The sequence below is a fragment of the Giraffa tippelskirchi genome, chromosome 7, assembly GCF_054371585.1.
Source record: "Giraffa tippelskirchi isolate mGirTip1 chromosome 7, T2T-mGirTip1v1.2.pri, whole genome shotgun sequence".
In the NCBI taxonomy this organism is placed as follows: domain Eukaryota; kingdom Metazoa; phylum Chordata; class Mammalia; order Artiodactyla; family Giraffidae; genus Giraffa; species Giraffa tippelskirchi.
The window spans coordinates 93349432-93368032 of record NC_137281.1 but is presented as its reverse complement, the minus strand read 5'-3'; the positions used below and the strand labels follow the sequence as shown (position 1 = coordinate 93368032).

The window sequence follows — 18601 nt, the reverse complement described above, 5'->3', positions numbered from 1 at the left end:
CTTGGTTAGAAATAATGCCTTTTCAAATCAGAGGGTTTATTCATTTAAAATATTTTGCTCACTGACTTGCAAAATGACAGACTAAGAGCACGTCTGAGCTTCCACATAGGTGAAAGCAAGCCTGAATCTCTCAAAGAAATTATTTGAAGCCCTTTGTTCAAAATCAGTCACTGAGAACTGAATATCTTCTTGGTTGATGCTGAGAATTTAAATAGTATTCAGAGACACTAGGAGGGTAAAAGATACTTTATTAGAAATGACACAAACTCCAAGAACAGGGTACCAAATTTTCCTAGCATGACACTTTTTTAGGATAAAAGGTATATTGCCACACATCAGTCTCAGAGTGGTGACATTATGAAATGTTATCTAGCCCTTCTACTCCCACAAATATCTGAAGAAATAAAGAGCATTAGTTCATTCTTAGCCACTGCCCAACACCAACCTTTTTAAAAATTTATTTTTCTAATTGAAGTATAGTTGATTTACAATATTGTGTTAGTTTTAGATGTACAGCAAAAAGATATAGTTGTACACATATTCGTCTTCAGATTCTTTTCCTTTATAAGTTATTACAAAGTATTGAATACAGTTTCCTGTGCTATAGTACAGTAGGTCCTTGTTAATCCCAAATGCCTAATTTATCCCTCCCCATCACCCTTTCCCCTTTGGTAACCATACATTTGTTTCTATGTTTGTGAGTCTATTTCTGTTTTGTGTATAACACCAGCTTGTAAAAAATTCTGTCTGTGTGATTGTGGCTAAAGCAGATGCTTTGGGAAAGTGTGCTTGGTCTCTCGGAGAAGGCAATGGCACCCCACTCCAGTACTCTTGCCTGGAAAATCCCATGGATGGAGGAGCCTGGTAGGCTACAGTCCATGGGGTCGCTGAGAGTCGGACATGACTGAGCGACTTCACTTTCACTTTTCCCTTTCATGCACTGGAGAAGGAAATGGCAACCCACTCCGGTATTCTTGCCTGGAGAATCCCAGCGATGGCGGAGCTTGGTGGGCTGCCATCTATGGGGTCGCACAGAGTCGGACACGACTGAAGCGACTTAGCAGCAGCAGCAGCAGCAGCTTGGTCTCTCCACAGTAATCTTTTTATGAAATAGAGGAAACAGGAGCTAAAAGATTTTTACTCAGAGTCTCTCAGATTCACACAAACATGTTCCAGGTGAGCAAGTAGGCAAGCTTAACATTTAAGCTTTCATATTTAGTCAGAATAAAGGTTAGTTTCCAGGCAGATCAAAGAAAACTCTTGAGTACACAAAGATATAAACTATGAAACAATATTTTAGGATCTTTTCTTTAGGCCTGAGGGACTTCCCTGGTGGCTCAGTGGTAAAGAAGGTAAAGAACCTGCCTGCCAATGCAGGAGACCTGGGTTCAATCCTGACCCCCTGGAGAAAGAAATGGCAATCCATTCCAGTACTCTTGCCTGGAGAATCCCATGGACAGAGGAGCCTGGTAGGCTACAGTCCATGGGATTGCAAAGAGTTGGACACCACTTAGTGACTAAACAACAACAACAACTTCAGATCTGAAGTGTGGGTACTTCTAGAACATTGAAAGTGAGAGTGAAGTCGCTCAGTTGTGTCCGACTCTTTGCGACTCCAGGGACTGTAACCTACCAGGTTCCTCCATCCATGGGATTTCCCAGGCAAGAATACTGGAGTGGGTTGCCATTTCCTTCTCCAGGGGATCTTCCCTACCTAAGGATTGAACCTGGGTCTCCCGCATTGTAGGTAGACGCTTTACCGTCTAAGCCACCAGGGAAGCTTTAAAATATGGGACGCTTTATGAATTTGCGTGTCATCCTTGCGCAGGGGCCATGCTAATCTCTCTGTATCGTTCCAATTTTAGTATATGTGCTAGAACATTGGAGCAGTTATAATAAACAATATGTTCTGCCTCTTAGGATCACTTTTGCCATTTCTGTTACCATTCTGGGGTACACATCCCTGAGCAGGACAAGATGAGCACAGTTTACCTAAAATTTTCCACTGCCCAGTGTGAAAGCAAAGCATCACAGTATATACAATGTGTTTCCAATTTATCATTTTGCATTCCCTATTCAGACAGAAGCTAATGGGGAGGGTGGAGGGGACATGGGTCTGCACCCCTACCACCATCTCCCCACTTGTTTCCCTCTTTCTCTACCACCACCTTGGGCAATCCTTGAGTGAACACAGGAGGAGCAGGTTGTGCCTGTCTAAGGGATCCCCTTCTGCACCCTCAGGAGCAGGGCTCTGAGCAGAGGATATAGAGAGAAGATAGCTGTACCCATGGATGGAGAGGGGAGCCCAGCATAAATCTACAGATGTTAAGCTACAAAGTTATACAGCAACTGTGAACTCTCTGGAAAACAGCATATTTAAACAGAGTTTACAAAAGGGTTAACTGAACAGAGGGTGCCCTTCCTGTTCACCCATGAAGAATATCCTCACTTGAGGGCTGTCTAGTCCTTGCAAGTGTTTCTTGGGTGATGTGATACTTTATGTGGTTACACCCTGTGGATCATGCTCAAGATTGTTCTGATCACTTTTCAAAGTCATATCAGGGCTCAGTGGTGGATTCTTTTCTCAGCTCTCAAAGCCTGGCTCATCTCTCTGAAATGCCATATACGTGGCATAACTATACCTAGTTATGTGTGTGAGTGCCAGCGTCTTCACTCAAATAACAACTCAAGAAGACTTTTCAATTGTTTTTTTAATTGAGTTGGCCAAAAAGTTCATGCATTTAGTGAATACATTGCTCAATAAATTTCTTGGCAAAAATAAAGAACATGTCTTTTATTTTTACTTAAAACTGAACAAACTTTTTGGTCAATCCAATATTTTGGAGGAACAACTTCAGTTTCCTATCTCTGGTGAACACAGGCTTTAGGCAAAGCCTTTATTTTTACTACTTTTTAATTTATGAAATTAAGTTAGAGGCTATAAAGGAAAGAGGAGTTGGTTATTTGTAGTCCTAAGAAGAGTTTGGAAATATTGATCATAAAGTAGCTATAAATATGTTCCCTAAAAACAACTGTTTTCAGACTCTTTACAGAAGGACAAGGCCTTCAGCAATACAGTTACACAGTTTACTTTTATGTCCATGATAGAGTCGTCTTTTTAGGCTGTAATTTTGAAACAGTTCAACAGCTGGGTTGGCAATGAAAACCCACCCTCAAAAATATAAAAGTGAAATGTAGATGCTGTAATCCTAAGGGCAGAGCCTCTTCTCAGTTTGGCATTCTTTGGTTCCAGCTGTTGACTAGAGACAATTTAGATTAATATAGTAAAACCAAAAAATGCTTTTAATGCAAATTCCTTGCATTACTTGTCTCTCTTTAAAGAGCAAGTGGACATTCTTGCAAACGACCAGAATAGGAGGAATAGATACGGAAGCCAAGGCCTCATGAATTTTATGTCACATTTAATTTTATTTTAGGGAAGTTAAAATGGAGACCTTTAAAAACTCAGCCAGACATGTCATTTTCTTTGTCCTCCTCTGTTTAGTGTTTCCTAGTTTACCACAACAAGCATTTATTATTTTTATAGTGAGGGAAAGGTTATTTTAAATTGCCAACTAGACTTACCATGATGTTAAAAGGAAAATAAAAAAGATACAATCCCTCATAGGCAAAGGGTGTTTTCATGAAGCATATATGCTTGTATTTGGAAGGAAGAAACCTGCAGACATATGCAAGATACCTTACATTCTTGGTTACTTGATCACCCCAGTTTCAATTTCAAATATTCTCTCCATGGTCCCATGAGTTCATTTTTATCTATTTATCCATTCATCCTTTGTTATCTCTCATTAAAGATGCATGGCAGGTTATAAAGATAGATGGACATAGAAAATTTAAAGGTGGAAGAAAAAGAAAATGAAAAATAAAGGTGGATGTACAAGACAGATCATAATGAACAACTGGGCCACAAGTGTAGTTTTCTGAGGTTTTTCTTGTGCTGTGCTTAGTTGCTCAGTCATGTCCAACTCTTGGTGACCCCATGGACAGAGTCCATTCTCCAGGCAAGAATACTGAAGTGGGTTGCTGTGCCCTCCTCCATGGGATCTTCCCAACCCAGGGATCAACCCAGGTCTCCCACACTGCAGGCGGATTCTTTACCATCTGAGCCACTAGGGAAGCCCAAGAATACTGGGGTAGGTAGCCTATCCCTTCTCTAGTGGATCCCCGACCCAGGAATCAAACTGGGATCTCCTGCATTGCAGGTGGATTCCTTATCAGCTGAGCTTCCAGGGAAGCCCTGAGGGTTTTCTCGGCCACTGCCAAAAGAAAAATTTGATTGGTCACTAGATTCAGGATCTACAGGATCAAAACAAATCAACTACTTGGTAGAAATCCTTTGTACTTGGTACAAGAACCAGACAGGAAATTCTTCTAAGAGGCGCATAAAGAAGACCATACTCTATGTATTATTGCTGATTTGTGTTGTTTATGGCAGAAACTAATATAACACGGTAAAGCAATTTTCCTCCAATTAAAAAATAAATTAAAAAGACCATATCCTATGAAGAATACCCATGACAACATCCTTGCATCCTTCTAATAGAGGTGTGACTTGTTTCCTACACAGCTTCTTCATGTAGGCTAGTAACATCATATTAAAGAGCAGGTCTGTAAAAATGGATTCTGCAGCTAGCAGTCAGTCCAGCCTCATCTAGAAGCTTACTATGTTGATCATGTACACATGTGAAGTCTCAGTATAGTGCATGGACCCAATATGTAGTTTAAAAATGTTAGCAATTAGTCCTACTGCTACTTCTGTTGCATGTCAGATGTATAGGTGATTTACAATGTTGTCTTAGTTTCAGGTGTACAGTAAAGTGAACCTGTTATACATATACACATATGTATTACAGAGCATTGAGTAGAGCTCTTTGTGCTATAAAGTTCTTATTAGTTATCTATTTTATATATAGTAGTGCGTTTATGTCAATTCCAGTCTCCCATTTTATTCCTCCCCTACTTATCCCCCGATAACCATAAGTCTGTTTTCTATATCTATGACTCTATTTCTGTTTTGTAGATAAGTTCATTCAAACCCTATTTTTAAGATTCCATGTATAAGCAATATCATATTATATTTGTCTGTGTCTGACTTATTTCACTCAATATGACAATCTCTAGATCATCCATGTTGCTGCAAATGGCACTATTTCATTCCGTTTGATGGCTGAGTAATATTCCATTGTACATATGTACCACATCTTCTTGAGAGATGTGAGTGTTGGACCATAAATAAAGCTGAGTACCAAAGAATTGATGCTTTTGAATTGTGGTGTTTGAGAAGACTCTTGAGAGTCCCTTGGATCAAACCAGTCAATCCTAAAGGAAATCAGCCCTGAATATTCATTGGAAGGACTGATCCTGAAGCTGACACTCTAATACTTTGGCCACCTGATGCAAAGAACTGACTCATTGGAAAAGACTCTGATGCTGGGAAAGATTGAAGACAGGAGGAGAAGGGGATGACAGAGGATGAGATTGTTGGATGGCATCACCAACTCCATGGACATGAGTAAGCTTCAAGAGTTGGTGATGGATAGAGAAGCCTGGTGTGCTGCAGTCCATGGGGTTGCAAAGAGTTGGACACGACTGAGCAACTAAACTGACAGACCACATCTTCTTTCTCCATTCCTGTATTGATGGACATTTAGGTTGCTGCTGTGTTCTGGCTATTGTAAATACACTGCAATGAACACTGGGGTGCATGTATGTTTTTGAATTATGGTTTACTCTGAGTATATGCCCAGGAGTGGGATTTCTGGGTCATATGGTAGTTCTATTTTTATTTTTTAAGGAACCTTCATACTGTTCTCCATAGTACCTGTACCAATTTACAATCCTACCCAGTTGTGCCTATTTTTGACAAGGCAGAGATGGACGCCACACACACAGCTGAGGGAATGTGGCTGGCAGGAGGATTGCTGAGATCACAGCTCTCACCTCCTACACAGACCCCCTAGCTCTTGTGTGATCTCAAAACTTAGGCTTGGGTTTGGGTGATGCCACATTTGGGCTCTCTGGGGAAGACAGGATTGCTCCAGGTAACACTTGAAGAGTCGAAACTCCAGAAATAGTTACCGCAAGTGTGGGGAGCAAGCCAAATCTGACCTAAGAGGAATACCTTCCAAGCAGAAACCTGCGAGCTTCAGCACTTCATTCTAGAAAGATTCAAACTCCTTTTAAGGAATTCAGATTAGAAATCCTTTGTGATTTCCTGGGATAGAAGAGACTAAAGATTTGGCTTTTCAAGCATTAGTCCCAGGTGACTCAGACCCAGAAGGTTGCCCTTCTACATGATGCTCCCCTTCCCTCGTCCTCCTTGTCTTTTCTCTAAACCTCATTAAATGGTTCATCACAGTTGCTCCTATCATGTCAGAAGGCAGTGACTGCCAGAATCTGCCTAGAACAGAATCCATTTGGAGTTGAAATACCCTCCCCCTGGGTTAATCTTCTCGGGCGGTTGCATGTAAAACATGGGGCAGCATGTGGTGGAGATTAGGCATGCCCTGGTATTGAATTCTGAGCGCCAGGATGTGTGGGGGCCTGCATCCCTCACAGCCACGTCACTTTCCTCTTTTAATGAAAACTGAAGCCCAGCTCCTGCCAGAGGGCAGGGGGAGTGAACAAATGTGTAGGAAAAGAAAATAGAAATGGTTAGGAAGGGTGGCTCCCTGACCCTTGGTCTGGGCTAGAAAAAGCACCTCCCCACACTGCCTCCTAGCACGTGGAATGCAGGAGGGGCTACAGGAGGAGCTAGGCGGGCTCCTGGGGAGGAATTAAGTGTGGCTCAGTCTGTTTCTGGCTTCTCTGTAAATACTGTGACACCTCCGAATGGAGGAACAGCTGAGATAAGTGACTGCTAATCCCTCAGTGCCGGGAGGAGGCCGGCCGCTCCCTTGCAGATCCCAGCAGATGGTGGATGAAACAGGCTTCCCTCGAGGCAAGGGCAGTGGGAACTGTCCCACCTTCTGTTCCTTCAGCCAGCCTTGCACGTCTCCCCCATGTCCTGTCCCTGCCCAGAAGGGCCTTGCTGGCCCTCGAGAGCCTGAGGACATGCCCGAGTTTGGCTTTTGCCATCTCGCTGGGATGTTCAAGGTCAGCCAAGCTGGATTCAGGCCGGTGCTGGCAGCTTGGGCAGCCTTCAGCACAGCTCCTCAGGCCTAGGGAAGAAGAGTCAGGCAATGCCTGCAAGTTTCTCTGTGAAGTACCTGGGGAAGAGGGGTGGTGACTTATTTAAAATGCAGATTCACTCTTCCAGGGTGAAACCTGGGAATCTGCATTGCTATTAGGCAATCCAGGTAATTTGGCTACAAGTGGTTGCAGAATTCTGCTGGCAGAAACAGCAGTCTGAGTGGACTGGATGCTGTTTGAGGTGGTGGTTAGGATCAGGGAGTGGTCTGGTGCCTGGATTTGAAGCCTCACTCTTCCATTTGCTCACCCATATGACCTTGGGCAAAGCAGGCACAACAATGGTTCTCTACCATGTAAAAGACAAACAGTCTTTCTCAAACTGCAGGGCACAGCCATTTCTGAATTCTGAAGTCAATTTAGTCATAAGTTGCATCAAACCCTGGGTGTTTGGCTGGCTGCACAGTAATGTGAATGTACTTAACACTACTGAACTGTGCAATTTTAGAGGGTTAAAGTGGTACATTTTGTGGTATATATATTTCACCAAAATTTTTTAAAAAGTCCAAAATGCACCACAAAAGGTAAGTCACTTTTCTATACTTAACTAGACACTATCAATTTTCAAATTAAATGGATCCCTGAAAAATAATGTCAAAGGAAAATCAGTCTTGGAATCTTATATTCCCATTGACTTAAATTTTAAAGTATATTAATATAGGGTTTAGAGTTTTAAAATGTGGAAATTGAACAGTATTACAATGAGCAAAGATCGAACCATCATGACTTGAATGGGAAAAAGTGTTCTTACCATAAGTGTGATGCATAAGAAAATATGTTTTGTTCTAAATGGGAAAACATGAAATTATTTTTTAAACATTTTAAGGGTGATGATTATGAAACTGGTTTCAGTACCCCACCGACCTACTCCCAGCGTAGACTGATCCCTAGGGGGGTGGGCTGGAATTGGTGTCCTGAGCCCTGGAAGTATTTACAAAGGATTCAGAAATAACCATGGTGTTTGGTGATCTGCTAGACTTTCCAGGAGTTCCCTTTACACAAATGGCAGTGAACGTGGGAATGTGCCATCAGCTACTTCCAAGGCAAAACTGTTTCTTTCACACAAACGGTCATGAACTTCAGTCCTACTCTACTTTTAAAATAATGAAATATTTCCTCAGGAAGCCTTTCTCTGAACTCTTTTTTGGTGGGGGAAGTGTACCACGAGGCATGCAGAACTTTCCCTGTCCAGGTATCGAACCCTCACCCTCTGAAGTGGAAGCCTGGAGTCTTAACCACTGGACTACCAGGGAAGTCCTGAACCCTCTTTTGAATCCCCCTTTTTGTGACTATCCCAGTGATTCTCTCCTTGTCCTTCCCAGCATGTACCATAAATAACTGACTCCTTTGCAGTTGCTCTGCAGTATGAGTCCTGCTCTGTTTTATTGTTATTTCCCAGTGACAAGCACAGTTCTTGTCCCCAAAATATTTGCTGAATCAATAAGTGAAATTGACCCCAAATTTCAAAAGTGAGAACTACAACTGCCTGTGTCATTATTACTGAACTGTAATAGTTACTATTTGCTTTCTATCTTCTATGTGGCTTATATCACTTGTCTCTAGTTATTACTATAACTAGTAACTTCTGCTGGAAAAGAGTTGTATCCTTTTTCAGAGGGTAAAATTGCGGCTTAGGACAGTGGAGTGATTTGCCCAAGAGCAAAACAGGTAGTAAAGGGTCAAACCCAGGGTTGTTGGGCTATATCTCTAGTCGCATTTCTGCTTTTTCTTGGTTCTTCTGCATCTGCCTGAGCCCAAGCAGCTCTTTGCCTCCCGTCTATGCGCATTTTCACTGAAAAAGGCTTACCACTTGGCAGAACGAGCCCAGCTGGCATGACCCCCACCTGGCTCCATCACCCAGCCGTCCTCAGGCTTCCTTCTTCAGACCAACCCAAACATGGTTGGGGAGCTCAGAGGGGAGGACCCAGCATTCCCCAGTCTGGACAAGTATCTAATCAGCAGGCCTCCTTAGCATATCAATCCAAGACCACTCCAGAGATGGATGCCTGTGCCCAGTTTTCTATTTTTAACTAGTGTGAACGGGAGGAAAAACACAAGCATTAAAAATCAAAGTGCCGATCAAGAACTGAGAATACAGGGCACCCCAGGGCAAACCAGGGATCTGTGTCCTTCTTTCTCTCTGTTCCTTTCTCCCCTCCTTGCTTCATGTCATCCCTTTCGCCAAAATCCCAAGATCCTCCACAAAGGAGCTGACATCATTTATACCTGGGCTTTTTACATGTCGACATACATATGAATCAATTAAGCATCTTGCTAGAAAGCAGCTTCTGCTTCAGTAGTTCTGGGGTGGGGCCTGAGAGTCTGCTTTTCTAATTCATGCCTGGTTATGATTTATCTCTTTGGTGTGTTCATAGGGTTGAAGTTGCTGTTATCTTCTTGACAATAATAGTTCTCTTTCAGTCTTGTCTTCACCTGGAGTAAAGGCGTCGGCCCTCAGTTTATCAAAGTTCCCCTGTGTGTGTGTGTTAGTCGCTCAGTCATGTCCAACTCTTCGTGACCCCATGGACTGTAGCCTGCTAGGCTCCTCTGTCCATGGGGATTCTCCAGGCAAGAATACTGGAGTGGGTTGCCATTCCCTTCTCCAGGGGATCTTCCCAACCCAGGGATTGAACCCAGGTCTCCTGTATTGCAGGCTGACTCTTTACCATCTGAGCCACCAGGGAAACCCTCATCTGCCAGTTAATGGACAAGCAACCTTAAGCATTTGTTCCTTCATTCACTTTGACAGCAAGGAGTCCTTTTCTGGCCTAAAGACAGGAGTCTGAGTTTGAGCAAAACCGTGGAGACATGGAGGAGAGCCACCTGATGTCTGGGCTGGGGAACACCTGCTCTGTCCCCCAGCAAGACTGGGCAAGCTCTCAGAGCAGCTCTGTCTGGCCTCTTCCCTAACCAGCCCCTGGAACCAAGCATAAATCGGGGACCAAGGTGGCCCTGGTTAATCTTGGCTTTCTGCCACAGAAGAGTACAGATCTCTGAGCTGTCATGCAGGTTGGTGGGGACTAGCCCAGGAGGGTATTCTGGGCCATACGCCCCTTTTCTGGCCCCCAGTTGTGCCGCTGGGGTGCCCTTAGGGCCCCTGAGGATTCCCAGGGCTCTGCTCCTCCAGCTCTCAGGGCGGGAGGATGAGAAGCTACCGTCACTCCCCCGCTGCCCTGGCCCAGCTGTCAGGACCCCTCAGCAGAGGGCAGGGCGCCAAGCCTTCCCACTTGTATGTGGCTTATTGTCTCTTAGGCTGGCGGGGCTGCGGAGGAACCAGTCCAGAGCACACCCAGGGAGCACCCCCACCCAGGAATGGGGAGGGGGTGGGCTGGCGTCACTCAGTCTTCCCCTGCCCCCTACCCTTCACGGTCTGCCCCTCCCTAGCTCCCTATTTGGCCATCCCCCTGGTTGCCCCCTCCCCTTCCTTACATGGTCTGGGGGCCCTCTGGCTGATACTCTCCCCTGCCCTTGGCTCCATGAATGGCCTCGGCGCTCCTCACTGGTGCGAAGGCGACCAAATAAGGCAAGGTGGCCGACCGGGCCCCCCACCCCTGCCCCCGATCGCTCCAACTGACCCCGTCCATCAGCGCGCTATAAAGCCGCGCGCAGCGCGCGGGGCACCAGCGCCTGCAGCCGCCTGAGCCACCGAGCCGAGCCCGCCCCGCGGACTGTGAGTCAGCGCCGCCCGCCTCCGCGCCTCCCTCCGCCCCGCGCCCGGGGCCGATGCCCTGCGCTCCCGCCGCTCCATCACTTTTCTTCTTTTTTTCCTTAAGACCAAACTTTCCATTCGGTTCCAACTTCTTTTGTCCGGGGTCTCGATCTTCACAGGAGAGGGGCTCGCAGAGGGGGAGCCTTGCGCCCCACTGGGGGTCCCTGGTGTCTTGTGCTTTTCTCTCCCCCTGGGGCTGGAGCATGGATGGGAGTGTGGATGAAGCCGCAGGGGGTTCCCAGTTTGTGAAAAGGCGGAAGTGTGAAAGGCTGGGGAGGACCTTCTAAGGGATGACTGTCCCTTTTGCCCTGGGGCAGAGGGTGAGCCTGCTGGCCGGGGAGGCTGCACACGGGTCCTCTCCCCCTGCTCCGCAGCTTCTTCTCACTCTTTTTCTGTCCCAGGGGAAGGGAGATGGCAGGCGTCCCCCGCCCCCGACTCCCGGCCGCAGAACCCCCTCTGCTCTGTCCCCTCCTCCGGGGGAGCGGACCAGGCCAGCTCCGCCGGCACTGAACTTGGGCCGCCTTGCTCTGCCTCACCTGCAGACCCCGCTGAAGCTGTGCCAAGATGTGCGACGATGAGGAGACCACCGCCCTGGTGTGCGACAACGGTTCCGGGCTGGTGAAGGCCGGCTTCGCGGGCGACGACGCGCCCCGCGCAGTCTTCCCTTCCATCGTGGGCCGCCCGCGCCACCAGGTAAACTTCACCTCGCTTCGTAGTCCCCAGCCCCATTGCACACCCCTCTCCTGCCACCTCTTCAGCCCAGCAACCGAGGAAATGACTCACTTGACCCTCCTATTTCGTGAACTCTTTAGGTCAGATAGGAAAAGATAAATTAGCTTCAAATCCGAGCTGACAAGTAACAACTTAACATCGGCCAGCATACCAGGAAATGTGCATTCCACACCCCCACCCCAGTCCACTTCAGGGACACAGCTCGCCAAAGGTCCAGCTCCCTGGTGTGAAAAGGCAGCAGCTTCTCTCTTTCACTCTTCTCTTCCTCTTATCCATGATATCACCTCACTCCTTGGCCTTTTTTTTTCAGTTCAGTTCAGTCGCTCAGTCGTGTCCGACTCTTTGCGACCCCATGAATTGCAGCACGCCAGGCCTCTCTGTCCATCACCAACTCCCGGAGTCTACCCAAACCCATGTCCATCGAGTCGGTGATGCCATCCAACCATCTCATCTTCTGTCGTCCCTTTCTCCTCCCGCCCCCAATCCTTTTTCAGTCCTGTTCAAAACTCATAATAATACAACTTCTCCCAACCAACCAGGGGCCAAGCCACATTGCTCCCTCTTGTTCACAGCCAGTTTATAGGGCTCCCCAAAGATGTAATCTATCTGCTTCCTGGCTATTGCATTTTTAGAAGCCAGGCATGACAGGGGCAGTAAGTGGGTAGTGACAGTGACGTGCCACCTTGTTTATTAGAAGAGACACCATGCTCTCTGGCGGTGCCACAATGCCTGGCCAGACAGACTGCCAGGGAGGAGAGCGGTTTTCCTCAGTGTGGGTGGCCATGGGTACTCTAGGACACTCTGGGCAGGCTGGATTTCACAGACACAATGATAATGGCATATCTGTCCTTCGTTTTAGGTTCACTTGGTGAATGTCAAAATCTTTTCTGAGGAGACATACAATGTGTCTTTAGTGCAGTCATTCCACAATGTAGTCATTTATATCCCATTTGACATAGGTGATAAGCCTAATAATTTAATGAAGATGTTATGGCAATTTAAAAATGAGATGAAGCTCTGCTTCTTCAGTGAAATAGCTTCATTCCTCCTCACCCCCAGTTATATTCTAAACAATAGAATTATGCCTCCTGAGGGTGGGGTGGAGAAAAGCTGCAGGACTGATTTTAAATGATATTTCTCAACTGGGGTAAACTATTGTTTATTTCTGGTATTCATAAGATGCCCCTTGATTTGGGCAGTTAGACAAATTAATTAGGCAATGACTATATTCCTGACATGGAGGAAGCTTGACTTTCTAATCTCTTTCTTCTTGTAGGGAGTCATGGTGGGTATGGGTCAGAAGGATTCCTATGTAGGTGATGAAGCTCAGAGCAAGCGAGGTATCCTGACTCTCAAGTACCCCATTGAACACGGCATCATCACCAACTGGGATGACATGGAGAAGATCTGGCACCATACCTTCTACAACGAGCTCCGTGTAGCCCCGGAAGAGCACCCCACTCTGCTCACCGAGGCCCCACTGAATCCCAAGGCCAACCGTGAGAAGATGACTCAGATCATGTTTGAGACCTTCAATGTCCCCGCCATGTATGTGGCCATCCAGGCGGTGCTGTCCCTGTATGCTTCTGGCCGTACCACAGGTGTGTTTGGATTGTAAGGTGTGCGATTGTGAGATAGGCTCTGGTTAATTACACTCTCAAGTCACTGACCTTGCTGTGAATCAGTTTCCCCAATGAAAAATGAATGATCTCTTTCCTTACACTCCCTGGGAAGGTGTCTGTGCCAAGAGGAGAGGTAACAATAGTACCCTGAGCACACTTATTTCTAAGAGCGGGAAGAATATGGAGTTAGATCCTTTCTTTGGCTAAAATATGTGATGTGAGATATTGAGGCTCTGCATAAACTAATAACCTGGAATGCAGCAGTTGTTGGTATGTGTTCACATTATCCCAGCCCCTGGGCAAACATCTCCAGTAGAGACAAACCCAGAGAGAACCTATATTCCCTATAAGGTCTGAGTCAAAAAAGAGAGAAACATGTAAGTTAGATGTGAGGAAGAAAAAAAAAAAAACCACACCTGGATGCTCGCATAATGTGCTAATGATTGGTAAGAGGGATGGTCATTTGAAAGCCTCCTGCAGAAATTCTTCTACCACAATATTTAAAAGGATGAGCTGTCTCTGGCTTTAGGCTTAGCATTCATTATGCTCATTTTTATTCTTCACGTCTAACGGATCTAATTTTATCTGGATCTTTGCCCACTGCTAGTATGTTTTAGCCAAGATTGGAAGTAGGCTTTGACACGGTGAAAGCAGTGGTGTCCTCAGAGATTTACCTTGTTCTTGACTATTTCCTCTGATAGGCATTGTTCTGGACTCTGGGGATGGTGTGACCCACAACGTCCCCATCTATGAGGGCTATGCTTTGCCCCACGCCATCATGCGTCTGGATCTAGCTGGTCGGGATCTCACAGATTACCTCATGAAGATCCTCACTGAGCGTGGCTACTCCTTTGTCACCACCGGTGAGTCTGTGCGTGTTTCATCTGCCACAGTAGGTGTCTGGTTTTCTCCTCCACCAATGAACCCACCTACCTCTCCAAGGCTGATGTCATCCTTCAGAGTTTAACTGTGACCCCCTTTATTTCTGCAGCTGAACGTGAGATTGTTCGTGACATTAAAGAGAAGCTATGCTATGTCGCTCTGGATTTTGAGAATGAAATGGCTACAGCTGCTTCTTCCTCCTCCCTGGAGAAGAGCTATGAACTGCCTGATGGCCAAGTCATCACTATTGGCAACGAGCGCTTCCGCTGCCCTGAGACGCTCTTCCAGCCCTCCTTCATTGGTGAGTTGTATGGTCTGGTGCAGAAACACAGCTTGGGGCTTTCAGAGAAAAATCTATTATAATCAACAATGATTAAGGGGCCCTTGTGTTGAAAGTAGTCATAGCTTGGAGACCCACACAGTTCAGCCTCAGGTCCCAATGGCTTTTGCAGGGTTGGCCATTCCTCCTCTGCAGCAATGATATGATAAAGGATGACACACAGGCTTCATCTTGAAACAAGGAATGAGATAGAGTAGTAACTGAATAATCCCTATTTGCAGGGAAGAGACGATGACTCAAGAGTGCTGACTTATTCTGGTAGAGTCCATCACCAAGTAGCTAGACCTTATTTCCAAGTCACTCATTATTAAGTGGTAACAACAATCCTACTTATAGTAATAACTGGACACTCATGTGTCACTGAACATCTTTCCTAAGCAGGGATTTCCAAGAGGAAGCTTGTCAGTATCTTATTTTAGTCCATAAATAAGAATGGCATTCATTTCACATGAATGTGTGTCTCATGCTTTTCTATTACATCTCCATAGGTCTGATGGGTACAGCGAGTGTTCCCTCCAAACAGGTGCTAAAAGCAGTTGTTTGTGTCTTGGCAGTCTGTTGTAGGTTACTCTCAGCACTTTTAAGACACTTGTTCCACAAAACTCTGCAGTTTATCTTATAGAGGAACATATGTTTCAGAGACAGATGGTGACAGTTTACCAACACAGAGGAGTCTTGTTCTCTTCCCTCCACCCTGGCCCCATGGCCTGAATGTACTGTGATTTTTTTAAACTTGTTCATAGGTATGGAATCTGCTGGCATCCATGAAACAACTTACAACAGCATCATGAAATGTGACATTGATATTCGCAAGGACCTGTATGCTAACAATGTCTTATCCGGAGGTACCACCATGTACCCTGGTATTGCTGATCGCATGCAAAAGGAAATCACTGCCCTGGCTCCCAGCACCATGAAAATCAAGGTAAAGAACTTCTGTGGTGGGGTGGGGGGAAACCAAGGCAAGTCTCCATATACCAAGCAGAATTCCTAACTCCTTTCCCCTCACACGTAGCTTCCTGTCTCAGAGAAACCTTTTGCTTTTAATAGCACCTTTTCTGATTTTTCTGCCACTTTTCCCAAGATAGGAGATTTTAAAACACTTTAAAGCAGTGGATAAAAATAAATCTTTGAGGAAAAAAATCTAAATCTTTGAACACATTTTAAAAGACCCCAACTTTCAGGCTAGGTTTCACCATGCCTATAGCTTATTGCCACATTATTCTCTGGTTCAGAGAAGTGGGGAACTTATATTTTATAGAGTCTTTGATCATGGAAATGATGAAATAGAGAAAATGCATTCATCTTGAGTCAACCATATTCATTTGTAGGATTATTGGGATTATTCATTTGTATCACATTATAGTGACTTGATCACCAGTGCATTTTCCGGGAATCTCCCCACCATGTTGCTTACTCTGTTGCTTGGAATCTCAGAGTTCACTGGCAGTTTTTGCTTTCCTTCTGCAGATTATTGCTCCCCCTGAGCGTAAGTACTCTGTCTGGATTGGGGGCTCCATCCTGGCCTCCCTGTCCACCTTCCAGCAGATGTGGATCAGCAAGCAAGAGTATGATGAAGCAGGCCCCTCCATCGTCCACCGCAAGTGCTTCTAAGGTGCCTTCTCTCTTAGTCTACATTACATTCAGGATGATGGTATGATGCTTTTTGGAGTCTTCTGAACCACTCTCCCTCATCTCTCATCAATCATTGTACAGTTTGTTTACACACGTGCAATTTATTTGTGCTTCTTATATTTATTGCTTTATAAATAAACCAGACCAGGACTTGCAACCTACAAAAGCAAGCATTTCTTATTTCTGTTTGGGGTTTGGGGAAGGAGTGGGGTGGGGCCAATGTTTGCTTACTCAGTCTGTGAGCTCGTATACTGATGGCCTTGACACCATGAGCTTTGTAATATCACAGCACCACATCAGTTCATCAGTGTGACTTTTAGCTGGGAGCTACAATATTAAATTTTGATTTTACCCTTTGGGATAGAACCATGACAATAACTTATATCTGAAAAGCAGATTAGGTTTTCAGTTCAGTTCAGTCACTCAGTCATGTCCGACTCTTTGCAACCCTATGGACTGCAGAACACCAGGCTTCCCTGTCCATCACCAACTCCCAGAGATTGCTCAAACTCATGTCCATAGCGTTGGTGATGCCATCCAACCACCTCATCCTCTGTCATTTCATCAATGTGATTAGGTTTAGGTCCACATAAGTGAGAAATGGATTGGAGAATGCAGTCTGTGAAGATTAGTTTCTATGATAACACTGAAAATTGTGGTTTTAGCACATGGTCCAGTTATTTTTGTGACTTTGCCGAAGCTACATAGATATTGGTAATGAGAAAGTCAAAGGTTATTTTAAATAGATTAGTATAAATTCTCAATCCACAGTCTCTTCAGTTGTCTTCCTGAGGGCCATGCATGTTAACAATCAAAGAGTGAGGCCAGCTGACAGAAAAGCCCAGCCATACCCCATCCCAAATTCTCCCTAAGCAAATCAAGACCACTGTGAATGTTCAAAACAAATGTGAGGATGGGGAATTCTCTGGAGGTCCAGCAGTTAGGACTCTGAGCTTTTACTGCTGTGGGTGCAGGTTCAGTCCCTAAAACTAAGATCACACAAGCCACATGGTGTGGCCAAAAACAAAAACAGAAAGAAATGTGAGGAAACAGGCACCAGAGACCTCCGCCTAATCAGTGACTAACTTGTGGGAGAGACATCTTCAGGCTCTTCAGTTCTTTGAAACCTTGGGATCTTGGGTTGAGTAGAGTGAAGGCTCTAAAGTCCTGAGGGGTTAAGGGGGGCAGAAAGGCACAATATTCCCTTCACTCTGTGCTGCAGTCTTTGCAAAGGATGTTGGGGATAGCACCTCTGTCATACTCTGTCCTTGAGGGGTTTACATACACACTACTCAGAAGCTCCCAGTGTATGTGGCTTGGGAGGCTTCAAGGAAATGGACATATGAGTATGGGCCTTGAAGTGTGGTTAAGAATTAAAGAGGTGGGAAGAGGAGGAAGAAAACTTCAGCAGGAGACAGGGCAGAAGCCATCACACAAAACATGAGGCAGGCTGGTGGGAACTGATGAATTTTAGGCCATCAATTTGGAAAACTAGATTTCAATCTGATTGCAGAGCTTTAAAAATTTTCACTTTCAATTTAATTGTTAATGAACTGTTAGACCATTTGTATGTGTGTGTGCATTTCCACTCAGTCGTGTCCAACTCTTTGCAACCCATGGACTGTAGCCCACCAGGCTCCTCTGTCCATGGAATTTTCCAGGCAAGAATACTGGATTGGGTTGCCATGTCCTTCTCCAAGGGGTCTTCCCAACCCAGGAATTGAACCCAAGTCTCTTATGTCTCCTGCATTGGCAGGCGGATTCTTTACCACTGGTGCTACCTGGGAAGCCATGTAAGACAAATTGAATGAAGTTAATTAAACTTTTATCTATTGATGAGAGAATTAAAACACACATTAAGCAATGGGTTCAATGTTATATGGCCTTCCAGGTGGTGCTAGTGGTAAAGAAACTCCTGCCCATGCAGGAGACATAAGAGACACAGGTTCGATCCCTGGGTTGGAAAGATCCCCTAGAGTGGGAGATGGCAGCTTACTCCAGTATTCTTGCCTGGAGAATCCCATAGATAGAGAAGTCTGGCGACCTACAGTCCATGGGTTGCAAAGAGTCGGGCAAAACTGAGTGCACATGCCCACACATACACACACACACACAATGTTATATAGCTTGCTTGTTGAATACCCAAGTCAAGAACCCAGATTTTTTGACATCTAATCTAATGATTCTTCTACGACAATCTTTTCTAACTTAGTAATAGTTTATCAAAAGTAACCACGTTCTATCACACACCCTTTTGAGAGTCTGGGTTCAAAATTCAGAGTATTTATAGCTCATCAGACAGTCTTAATGAGTTCCCAATGTCATTATCATTCAAGGTAGTAATTATGTCTTTATGTTCATTCATTCATAGAAACATCTCTTGATCCTTGCTTCTGGGCCAGGCACAGCAGTAGGTGTGGGGGACACAAAGATGGAGTAGAGCATGTTGGCTGTGCTTAGAGCTCTGTAGTT

The 18601-nt window shown here is 45.2% G+C and overlaps 1 protein-coding gene, 1 long non-coding RNA gene and 1 other non-coding gene across 4 annotated transcripts; 1 reads left to right on the top strand and 2 right to left on the bottom strand.

Moving 5' to 3' along the window:
* Positions 1-1783: 1783 nt before the first annotated feature.
* Positions 1784-1890, bottom strand: LOC145515911 (U6 spliceosomal RNA). The gene has a single exon (XR_014061118.1). It is a non-coding gene; the product is annotated as a U6 spliceosomal RNA (small nuclear RNA).
* A 6678-nt stretch (positions 1891-8568) lies between these two features.
* Positions 8569-10791, bottom strand: LOC145512743 (uncharacterized). Its single transcript, XR_014058713.1, has 2 exons — positions 10639-10791; positions 8569-9642 (listed from the first exon to the last, which is right to left on the bottom strand). It is a non-coding gene; the product is annotated as an uncharacterized LOC145512743 (long non-coding RNA).
* A 40-nt stretch (positions 10792-10831) lies between these two features.
* On the top strand, positions 10832-16295 carry ACTC1 (actin alpha cardiac muscle 1). Of its 2 annotated transcripts, none has more exons than XM_081507089.1 (7): positions 10832-10879; positions 11461-11611; positions 12927-13251; positions 13974-14135; positions 14264-14455; positions 15238-15419; positions 15965-16295. In XM_081507089.1, the coding sequence occupies exons 2-7, from the start codon at positions 11483-11485 to the stop codon at positions 16106-16108; spliced, it is 1134 nt and encodes a 377-aa protein (XP_081363215.1). In that variant the 5' UTR covers positions 10832-10879; positions 11461-11482; the 3' UTR covers positions 16109-16295. The 2 variants fall into 2 exon arrangements, with proteins under 2 accessions (XP_081363215.1, XP_081363216.1); XM_081507090.1 differs by having other exon boundaries at positions 11320-11611.
* The last annotated feature ends 2306 nt before the right edge of the window (positions 16296-18601 follow it).

Excerpts from the sequence above, each read along its gene's own strand:
- ACTC1 (XM_081507089.1), top strand. The coding sequence starts at position 11,483 with ATGTGCGACGATGAGGAGACCACCGCCCTGGTGTGCGACAACGGTTCC. Across the intron at positions 14,136-14,263 it reads CTACTCCTTTGTCACCACCG|CTGAACGTGAGATTGTTCGT; the intron begins GTGAGTCTGTGC and ends TTATTTCTGCAG. Across the intron at positions 14,456-15,237 it reads CTTCCAGCCCTCCTTCATTG|GTATGGAATCTGCTGGCATC; the intron begins GTGAGTTGTATG and ends ACTTGTTCATAG.